Here is an 11,588-nt window from a genome sequence, read left to right as displayed (position 1 = left end):
GACATTATTTTATTCTTTTTTATGGCTGAGTAGTATTCCATTGTGTATATATGCCACAACTTCTTTATCCAATCATCTGTTGATGGACATTTAGGTTGCTTCCATGTCTTGGCTATTGTAAATAGTGCTACTGTGAACACTGGGGTGCATGTATCTTTTCGAATTAGAGTTCCCCCTCGATATATGCCCAGGTGTGGGGTCCTAGATCATATGATAAGCCTATTTTTACTTTTTTAAGGAATCGCCATACTGTTTTCCGTAATGGCTGTACCAAACTACACTCCCACTAACAATGTAGGAGGGTTCCCTTTTCTCCACACCCTCTCCAGCATTTATTTGTGGACTTACTGGTTCCGTCTACTTTGGTTCTGTCCCTTCTCAGTATCTCTGGAAAGAAAGACCAGCTTCTAGCTCCTTTTCCTCTCCTCACTTCCACATGCAACCTTTTCTCAGCCTCACATTTACAAAGTCAAGATTTTGAGTATTTACAATCTTTCCTGCAACCACAACAAGTCTTCTGGATATTTCTACATTGACTCTAAAAGTTGAGATCCAGTGAACAGTACTTACATAATGATGGCCATGTGAATAATGGTCAAACTCAGGCCAAACAATGGGCAGGATTACACTTTCTACTCCATGTGCTCAGTCCTACAACCCACGAGACTATTTCAACTATTGTGTCAATGAAATCCAACCATGTCATTATTATACCTTGATTATCATTTAAATCAAAAAATATCTTCTTCAGTTTTGGAATTTTCCTAGAGATTCTGATTGCTTTTCTTTCTTCTTGGACTCTTTACTTATATCATGTCTTACTTTTTTCCAAGTTATCGTTCATACCATTCATTCAAGCCCCATTTTGCCTCCTCCTCCCACTGGAACTCATTACTCCTTAAACTTGCTCTACAGTCATCATCCTGGCACCTTCATTCACTGAACTTCGAGCTTAGATTCACTGTTTACTATATGTTATTTTGTCTTCTATCTGATTTGTGACCACATTTTCTAGAATACATCCTCCATTTTCTAGAACAGTGTGTATGAAGGCCAACTTTGCATGTCAGAACAAGTCTTTATCTGTTTGGCTAGATATAAAATTCTAGGTAGAAATTCTTTTCTCTCAAAACTGTGCATGCATTTCTCCATTCAATCTTCTAGGATGTGGTGTTATTTGAAAAGTCTCTAGTCATTTTGATTCTTGTTTCTTTGGAGATGAATTGTTTTTCTCTTTAGAAACTTTTAACATCTCTTTATTCCGAATGTTCTGAAATTTCATGCAGAAGTGTCTAAATATGATTTTTCATTCATTAACTTGAGCACAAAATAAACTCTTTCACAATGAAGACGTGACCTTCAGTTGTGGAAATTTTCTTATTTTTTCCTAAGATATTTTCCTTCCCTCCAACTTATTCATCATTATTTTCTGGGGTTCCTAATAACTGTACAGTCCTTTAGGATTGGTGTTCTATGCTTGCTGTCTTTCTTCCCTGATTCTACTTTTTCCTCTTTTTGCTTTATATTTTTAGGAATTTTTTTTCTCAACTCTATGTTTTAATCCTTATATTGAAAACTTTATTTTTGTAACCACATGTTTAGTCTCTGCAAAGTATTTCTTGTTCTCTGATTGTTCCTTTTTCACAGAGCATCCAGTTCTTGCTTGATGGATATTTTGTCTTTTTGAATCTCTAAGTATATTAAGTAGTTCTCTTTATATCCTGAATTATCTCTGTTTCCTCCAGTGTCAGTTTTTTTGTTTGTTTATTTTGGTCTTTCTTTGCAAGCTACTGGTTCTCCTCACATGCATGGTGATCACTGGCAATTTTTAATAAAGAATTACCCACGTATTCTGGGCTTCCTCTGCTGGTATATGTATTATACTACTTCTCCTCTAGGTTTCTCCCCAGTGGAAATTCTGACTAGAAATTCTTTGTGGATCAGGATAGAACATAACAACTGAAAGGCTTCAATTGGGGTGGGAAGGGTTGATGGTTGACTATCAGACAGTGGGCTACCCCAAATGCTTGACTAAGGAACATTTATTCTGGACCTCCAACATTCATACTAGAAGCACTAACTTCCGTCAGACAGTTGGTTCAATTTCTTTAGAGACAAGATATCTGACATTTTGTCTGAGGGAAAATGGCTTCTGGTGAGGAAGGGAAGTGGGATCATAACTGATGCTGGTGGCCTGTCTTCCAGGTCTTCAGTCAATCCTGGGTTTTGTGTTCATTCTAAACTATTATACCATGACCCTTCCCCAACCCTAATCAACCCCTGCTCCTGTACTAGCATGGAAAGACCTGCCTTAAACCAGACTTCAAAGTCTCAGTAAATGCCATGGCCTTGCTCATCTTCCCATGAGGTTGTTGTGAGACTGTCAAGGGGTAAGCAATAAACTCGGCTTTGTCTTGTCAACAGATTGTTCTAGAGATATTAGGGGAGCCAGCACTTGACAAGGTGCTGGGAACAGAGCAGTGAATAATACCCTCATTGAATTTATTCTAGAAATAGGTAATAAGCAGGTAAAATAGGAAGTAGGTAATTTTCTATTTTACAATGTAGTTGGGGAGATAGTAGTCAAACAAGTCATTACAAATTGTGATAACTAAGAAGGAAATAAAGGGCACAAAATAGAGAATGGGGGCAGCTGGGAACCTAATTTTAAAAGATGATCTGGGGGCAGGGGTATAGCTCAATGGTAAGCAGGTGCTTAACATGCACGAGGTCCTGCGTTCAATCTCCAGTATCTCCATTGAAGAAAAAAGGAAAAGAAAGGATTGTTTTAGGCAAGCTCACCTTCCCTTTGGGGCCAGGAAGGGCAAGGGGTCTTGTCAGGCAGATTACCTCACTAGTGTTGATCAGGAAATTCCAGATTGATTGATTTAAAACTCTACACCTGGGGGAGGCTGAAACTGCAATTAGGTTAGATATACGTTTTGGGTTTGCTGGCATGGTTTAGAACGAGTGACTCCATTTAGAGTCAATCTAAAGAACTTTTGTGGCTCCACCTTGAGCTCTCCCTAGCTGCAGGACATTGCAGTTTAAGTCAACTACCAATTGATCTTTGCGGAAAGTAGTGAAAATCCGACCACATGAACAGGATGCCTTCAGGCTCTTTCCATTACTTGCAGGAGAGAATTGCCTTTAGGTGCCGCTGCTAAAATCCAAGTATGCTTTGGCCTCTAACCATGTGGACTGAGGGACTATTAAAACCAGCCACACACAGCCTAGTTACCATGCCCTGGGGGCCTGAATTAGCAATCCCGCTGGTACTGGACTAGCCCCGCAGGAGTTGCCGTGGTCTCGCAGCCCGGCCACCCGCGCACAAGCCGCGTGGAGTTTCTGTTGATTCCGCTCCCTCCCTCGGAGCCGCCGACCCGCCGGGTGGTGAGTGCTCAGCCGCGCAGCCCATCTCGCCGGCTGCACACTCACACAAACAGCGGCCCGCTTTTCCAGGCCTGGGCGGTGGGTGCCTGCCGGCCGGGACTCGCTCCAGATTCTGCAAGCCACCCGGCGCGCGCCCCGCTCCGTGCACTGCGCTCCACCGGACTCGGAGTTTAATCACACAAACAGTGTCCGGCTTCCTGTCCTCATCTCCCCCTCCCGCCCCGTTTCCCTGGCCCCTCCCTCTCCCCAGCCCGATCCGCCCGCCCGCTCCCCCTCCCCCGATCCCTCGGGTCCCGGGATGGGGGGGCGGTGAGGCAGCCACAGCCCCCCGCCCCCATGGCCACCCGTCGGAGCCAGAAGCGGAGGGGGCGCCGGGGGGAGCCCGGCACCGCCCTGCTGGCCCCGCTCGTGCTGGGCCTGGGCCTGGCGCTGGCCTGCCTTGGCCTCCTGCTGGCCGTGGTCAGCCTGGGGAGCCGGGCATCGCTGTCTGCCCAGGTGAGGCCCGGCTACACACCCCTCCCTGGGCAGATCAGGAGCGGAGTCTGCGGAGCAGCTGATGGGGCCGGGTGGGCCGAGGGCAAGGGGCCAGGAAGATGGGTGGAGGGTGAGATGTCAGGTGGAGAAGGACAGGGTGACGCTGCCTCCTTCCCAGCAGGAGCCTTCGCAGGGGGAGCTGGTGGCAGAGGAGGACCAAGACCCGCTGGTGAGTGGGCGTGGGTGCTGGCTGCGGGCGTGGGAAGTGTGCGCCGCCTGAGGGTGCAGGTTCTGCCCTGGTTGTGCCAGCCGCGCGCGCGCGCGCGCGCGCGCGCGTGTGTGTGTGTGTGTGTGTGTGTGTGTGTGTGTGTGTAGGGGGGTGCACGCACCAGCCATGCCATGTGTGGGTACCTGACAGAGGGTGACAACCGTGTGTAAGGGGTTTGTGCCACATTTGTGTCACCCAAGTACGAAGTGTTTATTGGCCATGCAGGGGGGTGGGAGCATGAGATGGGTAAGCTGCTGTGGAAGAGGATGCTGGTTGTGTGTGCAGGATGTGGACCCCTGTGCATGCTGACAGGATGTGGGCATGTGCATGATGTACCAATTGCTCGCAGGGTCTATGCTGGTTGTGGGGGTTAGGGGGTGTGGCTCATCTTGGGAAAGGGGCAAGGGCTGGGGCCTGATGGGTGGCCCTGGCCACTCCTGGCTGAGAGACTTGGTCCCTCCCTAAGACATCTGTGCCTCTGGCTGGTGCCTCCCCTGACGGGCCCCTTGTCCATCTCAGTTTAAGTCTCTGGGAGTCCCTGGCAAGATCTTGGTTTAGCCCTGCCCTTAATTCCCCTAGGACCTGAATCCCCAGACAGAGGAAAGCCAGGACACCGTGTCTTTCCTGAAACTGGTTCGGCCTCGCAGAAGTGGTAAACGGCCCTTTATCCCAACCTCAGGAATAATAATAGTGGCTAGTCTGTGATGGCTTCTGGACTCATGACTGCTTTTGTTCATCATAACAGCAGGCAGAGTAAAACCCATTAACCTCCCTTAGGGAGACAGAAACTTAAGCACAGAGTAAACGGGGCTCGGAGTCATGGAGCTAAATAGTCGAGACTCAAACCTAGAATTCTGACCTTCCCTCTGAAGCTCCTTCCATTCACGGACCTGCTTCTCACTTCAGACCCAACCCCAAATATGAAGGAGGGATGGCCAGGAGTTAGGAGAACCCCTGGGATCTTGATGAAGACCAGGTAAGGGAGTCAGAGGTCTGGATCCCAGTAAGCAAAGAGACTTATGACTGGGGTGACCATGTATCCAGGTTTGCCAGGAACTGTCCTGGTTTCCACCTGTTAGCACAGTGTGATGACTAATAGCGCCCCTCTTGCTCTCAAAGTCATCCCAGTTTGGATGATAAATTATACGTTGCTTTACTTGTGGAGAAAGATAAGGCCTGAGGGTCTGAGGTCAAGAGTCTGGACAAGGATTAGGATGCCAGGGTTCTGAGGAGAACGGGGCTGAGGGAGTAGCTCCCGGCCTCCTAGACGTGGGGGTGCTTTGCCCATCTGTCTTTCCTTGATTCTCAGCACCTAAAGGCCGGAAACCACGGGCTCGCAGAGCGATTGCAGCCCACTTTGAAGGTGGGTGATGGCGAGCGGTGCCCCAGGGGTAGGGGTAGCAGAGAGGCAGGGTCGGGCTCACCGTGCCTTTCCTGTGTCTTACAGTTCACCCACGGCCGGGACAGGATGGCGCACAGGCAGGTGAGACCCCATCCCCACCTCTGAGCTCCTCCCTGACCCCCACAGCACTGGCCTTCTGGAAAAGGGGCCCCTCAAAATCTTCACTCCCCAACCCCACCTCAAGCCTTGGAACCCCAGAAGCCAGTTCGGGAAAGTGCTCAGGGCTCGGTTCCCTGGGCTCCCAAACCTGAACTTTGTCTATGACCCAGACCCCAGGGCCCCAGGGAGACCCCTTCCCCTCTCAGACCCCAGGCAGATTCCCCCTCCAACCACCACCCAGCTCCTCCCTCAGCCCTCACTCGTCTCCAAGAATTACCTTTGACTTTTCTCTTCTTCCCCCTTCATATTCCAAGTCTTCATGCTCTGATCATTTTTCTCAGATGTTTCCAGTCTCTGCACATCTGTTCCATCCCTACCTCACCCCCTGCCACCTCAGCATCATGACCTTGGAACCTCAAACCCAGTCTGTAGCCCCTCCCCCATTCCAGACTTACCCCATCCCCTCCTCTGTCCCACTTGTGTTGCTGGACTCAGCCCTGCTAAACCACCTTTCACTGTCCTTTGCTTCTCTGCTTGGATTCCAGCCTCTCCATGGTCTGATCTCCACCTCTTTTCCCTGCACACACTTAAGCCTTCTCCACTCTTGTTAGGCTGACCCCCCCCCCACCAATGTGCCTCTTCTGGACTTTGCACATACTGTTCCTTTACCTGGAATGCCCTTCCATGGGACAAGCCAGGAGCCAAGACACGAAGGTGGCTTAGCCTGGGGGCTGGCAGTGGAGATGGAGAGAAGTGGATGGATTCAGCAGGTAGCTTGAAGATAGGGCTTCCTGTGTGAGGGGTCAGATGTGCAGGGTAAGGGAAAGGGAGAAATCAGAAATGACTTCTAGATTTTTAACTCGGGCATCTTTGGGAATAATGTTGCCCTTTATTAGGATGGGGTTAACCAGGGAGGAAATAGGTTGAGAGGCGTGTAAATGGATAATTGAATTTGAGGTTGAGTAATAAATAAGTGAAGAGATAATAATAAACAAGTGAGTTTCACAAATAGATGGCGGCACATGGCGGACTAGCTCAGGCTGGGTCAGGATGTTCAGAGTCAGGAGTCATCACCATATGGATGGTATTTAAAGCTATGGGACTGGATGAGTCACCCAGGGGGAAAGAGGGGCCCCATGAGCAAAGCCCTGAGGCTCTTGGACATTTACAAGTGCAGCAGAGGAGGAGAACCCAGCAGAGACTGAGAAGCAGCCAGAGAGAGGGAAGAAACTCAGGGAGGGAAGTGTCCTGGAATCTCAGAGAAGACACAGTTTCAAGAAGGAGGATGTGGCTGTCTGTGCTGAGTACAACTGAGAGGTCACATGAGATGAGAACAGAGTAAAGACCACTGGGTTTGGTAACGTGAAAAGTCAACTGGTGACCTTGACAAGGGCGTAGTCAGTGGTGTGGTTGGGATGAGAAGCCAGAATAGATTGGATTAAGAGAAAATGGGAAATAGAAATTGGAGACCGTGACAACCCTTTCTAGAAGTTTCTCTGGGACAGGAGCTGAACAATGGGCTAGGAGGTGGAGGAGGATGTGAGTCAAGGAAAAGTTCAGTCCTTTTAGGGATAAGCAATACATGAATACATAAATCTTGTCTGATATTTATTGAGTGTTTCATCTCATCTAATCCCCCCAACAGTCTTAAAGGGAAGATATTCTGATCATCTCCACTTTTCTAGATAGAGGTTACTTAACATGTCTGAGGTCATGATGACACTAAGAGGTGGAGCCGGGATTTGAACCCAGTGAGTGAGTGCTTTTGTCCTGGGCATCGTTTGTGTGAGAGGCAGGGGATGGAGGACCCTGCAGGCAACGTCCAAGAAGGTGGGAGGGGGTGGCTTCCAGAAGGAAGAGAGGGATACATCATCCCATCACCATGAGAGTCAATGGGTCAGTGGGGAACGCAAGAACCGGTCGGTTTGTGATTTTGGTTTGGGGACATGAAGGAGCCTTTACCTGCTAACTTCTAGGTCTTCTGCAGAAGGAAGGAGACAGGGGCAGGGGCTCTGAGGAAAGATGGTACCAAGCCTTATCTTGGTGAATGCAAAAGCAAGCTTAGTGGGGGAAAGAAGGACGATTGCCAGGCAGTAAGGAATGCATTGTGGTTGTGAGACTGAGTGACACCAGGGTCCCAGGCACACCAGGCCCTTGGCCACAACCAGCCTTTGCTCAAGCTGGTTCCCTGGCCAGGAATGCCCTCCTTCCTTCTCTCCCAGGCCAGCCTTCCTCCTCTCTGTTGGACCATTTGTCTCGCGGTTACCCAGACATCCATCCATCCATTCATTCATTCATTCATTGACTCAACACTCATGCACTGAGATCCTACTGTTTATAAGGACCCTGCAAGGTGCCCACGGTGAATAATACCTATTCTCAAGGAATTACTGTCTAATAGTGGAGACAAGCAGAAACACTTGTAAATTACAATAGGCTATGACAAGAACAATAATGAAAGTAAAGCCAGAGGTGCGTGGTGACATAGAGGAAGACAAACCACTTTACAATGGAGTCAGGGGCTCCTTCCCTGAGAACTGTGGGTCTTGAAGCATAAGTGTAAGATGGACAGGTGGTCAAGGACATTCCAGGTAGAAGGAACAATTCATGTAAAAGCCCAGAGTCTGCCAAGAGCATCATGAGGCTGGGGCCTCAGTGTGGGGAGGAGCAGCCCTGGAGGAGCAGGATGGGGTGAGGCCGGAGAAGAATAAGGAGCCAGGTCACAGATGGAGTCTGGAAGTTATTCTGAGGTCCAAGGCTCACACCTGCCTTTTAGAAACATCACTGTGTGGCTATGTGTAGTCACACAGGGAATAAACTGGAAAAGGCAAGGTTGAGTCCAGAGGAGCCCAGAGAGGAAGGAGGCTATGAAGAGTTCCCAGGAAGAAATGGCAAGAGCCAGGCTGGGGAGGGAGATGTAACAGAGCTCTGTGGGTGCAGAATTGCTAGGAACTGGTGATCAGTGAATAAAGCTGGTGAAGGAGAGGGAGGCTTGGGTGCCAGGTGAGAGGTGGAACCAGCTCAGTGTGGAATGCAGACCGTCAGACAAGTTTGGGGAGGGGGAGGTTAAGCTCAGTTTTGGTCTGGATGAGTTGGAGATGCCTGGGGCTGTTCTGATGGCTGATGGCCGGCAGTTAGCAGTGTCAGGAGGGGCAGGAAAGGGCAGGGCTGGAGACTCAGACTGGAGTCTGCAGAATGAAGGCCAAGGGAACCCATAGGTGGGGATGAAAATGCCCAGTGAGCTATGTGTTTTCCTTGAGAAAGTAGCAAGGACAGCGCCCCGGGGCTGGCAGAGGATGGGGTCTGGGGGAGGCAGCTGCCCAGGCTGTTGAGATGAAGCCAGGGAGGCCCTGGAGAGTGGCCTGTGGACCCAACAGAGAGCTGGCACCATGGTCGCCTCCTCCCTGTCTCTTCCCACTGGTTTTTGCTTGGTGCCCACCGGAGCAGGCCCAGCTCCAGGGGCCGGGGGCCAGTGGTGAACAAGACCAATGTCCCTGCCCTCTTGGGAGAGTCAGACCCCAAGCCATCACATCCATAAATAAACGAGCCAACTTCCCTTGGTGACGCTGGAGAGAAATAAGGTGATGTGGTGGAGAGATTAACAGAGGCGGGGCTGGGACTAGCTTTTTCCGGGGAGGCCTGGGATGGTCTCTCAGAGGGACCTGACTGACAGAAGGGGCCAGGCAGGGGAGGAATCCTGGCGAGAGGGCAGAGCAGTAAAGGCCCTGGGGGAACAATGAGCTTGAGGCCCTGCAGGGGCCCAGTGGCTGGAGTCTCCTGACTTGGAAGAATGTGTGAGGTGAGATAGAGAGGTAAACGGGGTGGCCTGTGGAAGGCCTGGGAAGCCACTTGAGACTCTGCTCTGTCATTCTACTATCTTCTTTACAATTTGCAATTATCCTCTCTCTAGATTTTGGTGTGTGTGTAGTGGGTGGTGGTGGTAATGGCTTTGTTGAGACGTAATTCACAAACTATATTAGTTCTTCCCATTTAAAGTGTTCAATTAAGTAGTTTTGAGTATATTCACAGAGTAGTGAGACATCATTACAGTAATTTGAGAGCATTTTCATCACTTCAAAAAGAAACCCCATCACCTTCACCCATGACCCCGTATCTCCCTGATCCCCCCCAGCCCTAAGCAATTACTAATCCACCTTCTGTCTCTACGTATTTGGTTATTTGGACCTTTCATAGAAATCATATAATAGGTGGTCCTTAGTGACTGGCTTCGTTCATTTAACATGTTTTCAAGGTTCCAACATGTCGTAACATGTACCAGTATTCCATTTCTTTTTATGGCTGAATAATATTCCATTGTATGGATTTAACACAAGTTTCCTTATTCATTCATCAATGGATGGATATTTGAGAACCATTTGATTATTTTTAGTTTTAATAATCCAAGTAATGCATCTCCAAGTGAAAGAGCAAACAATAGAGACACAAACTGTAAAAGCCCCCACACTTCTTCCATCCTACTCGTCTCCCCAGAAGTGGCTGGTAACAGCTTGCTCTGTATCCTTCTGGTCATATATGTGGAATTTATTTGCATAACTTCCTGTTACACTAGGGCTCCCTGGGCTGTGGCTCCTCCCTTGCCCTCGGTCATCTAGATATCTTCTGGGTAAAGTGGGCCCAAAGATTTATAAACTCAGTGGGTCCCAGGTGAGAAATGGTGAGAAAGTTCTGTAAAGGGACTGTCCCCTGTCTCTGAACATCCATATTCAGGTGTGGACGGGACGGTGAGTGGCTGGGAGGAGGCCAAAATCAACAGCTCCAACCCACTGCGCTATGATCGCCAAAGCGGGGAGTTTATAGTCACCCGGGCTGGGCTCTACTACCTGTATTGTCAGGTAAGCCGCACCTGGCTCTGCAGGCCAAGCAGGAACTGAGGGAGAAGCGCTGGCTTAGGGGGTGGGGGCACGTTAACGGTGGGGGGCAGGAGCTAGAGGTTTGGGCTGGATAGGAGACCTGGGTCCCCAAGGAAATGGGAGATTGAGCCGAGGGCCAGCAGAGGCCTGGACTCTGCCACCCTCCCCCACCCCTAGGTGCACTTTGATGAGGGAAAGGCTGTCTACCTGAAGCTGGACTTGCTGGTGGATGACACGCTTGCCCTGCGCTGCCTGGAGGAGTTCTCGGCCACGGCAGCGAGCTCCCTCGGGCCCCAGCTCCGTCTCTGCCAGGTGTCTGGGCTGTTGCCCCTGCGGCCAGGGTCATCCCTGCGGATCCGCACCCTCCCCTGGGCCCATCTCAAGGCCGCCCCCTTCCTCACCTACTTTGGACTCTTCCAAGTTCACTGAGGGGCCCTGGTCTCTTGGTGGCTTGCCCAGGCTGCCGGCTCCCTACAGCAGCTCTCTGAGCACACACACACCCTCCCCCCTCCCCTCTGTCCCACCCTAAGCTGCTCCTCCCCCAGACCTGCCTCTCCTGCGGGGCTCTCACTTGATGCCCGTGCCACACAAATACTCCCATCCAGCTCTGACCACACCCCCACCTCTGGCTCCCCACCTCACCAGCCCCCAAACCCCTGATCTTTCCCTGCCCCCATTTGTCTTCTGACTCCCCACCCTGGCCGCAGCCCCCCAGGACACTGTGTTTACTGTACTCTGGGTGACGATGGATCCTGAATACCCCTCTTCGGGCACTGAGAGGGGCTGGATGCCAGAGAGACTGGGACTAGGCCAGGAGTTCCCAAATGTGAGGGGTAAGAGACCAAGGCAGGCTCCTCCCTTGATAATTCCCTGTGGATTTTTAAAAGATATTATTTTTATTATTATTGTGACAAAATGTTGATAAGTGGATATTAAAGAGAATAAATCATGGCCACTCTCTTTATTGGGGCTTAGGGGACATCCTCAGGATAGCTGGGGGCTATGGGAAGGGGATCGGGGCATTGGGGATTGGGGTGCAGGACTCCTGGAACTCCAGGGCGACGTCTAGGCTCGACAGTGG

The 11,588-nt window shown here is 50.3% G+C and overlaps 1 protein-coding gene across 2 annotated transcripts; it reads left to right on the top strand.

Moving 5' to 3' along the window:
* The first annotated feature begins 3,608 nt into the window (after positions 1–3,608).
* TNFSF12 (TNF superfamily member 12) lies at positions 3,609–11,458 on the top strand. 2 transcript variants are annotated; one of them, XM_072940408.1, is made up of 7 exons: positions 3,609–3,888; positions 4,049–4,096; positions 4,715–4,787; positions 5,445–5,498; positions 5,583–5,618; positions 10,365–10,489; positions 10,685–11,458. In XM_072940408.1, exons 1-7 carry the CDS (start codon positions 3,730–3,732, stop codon positions 10,934–10,936), a joined length of 747 nt encoding a protein of 248 aa, XP_072796509.1. In that variant the 5' UTR covers positions 3,609–3,729; the 3' UTR covers positions 10,937–11,458. The 2 variants fall into 2 exon arrangements, with proteins under 2 accessions (XP_072796509.1, XP_072796508.1); XM_072940407.1 differs by having other exon boundaries at positions 3,623–3,888; positions 4,046–4,096.
* Positions 11,459–11,588: the final 130 nt, after the last annotated feature.

The sequence above is a fragment of the Vicugna pacos genome, chromosome 16, assembly GCF_048564905.1.
Source record: "Vicugna pacos chromosome 16, VicPac4, whole genome shotgun sequence".
NCBI classification, from domain to species: Eukaryota; Metazoa; Chordata; class Mammalia; order Artiodactyla; family Camelidae; genus Vicugna; species Vicugna pacos.
Note: the sequence above shows the minus strand (reverse complement) of the source record. Positions and strands in the feature narration are given on the sequence as shown.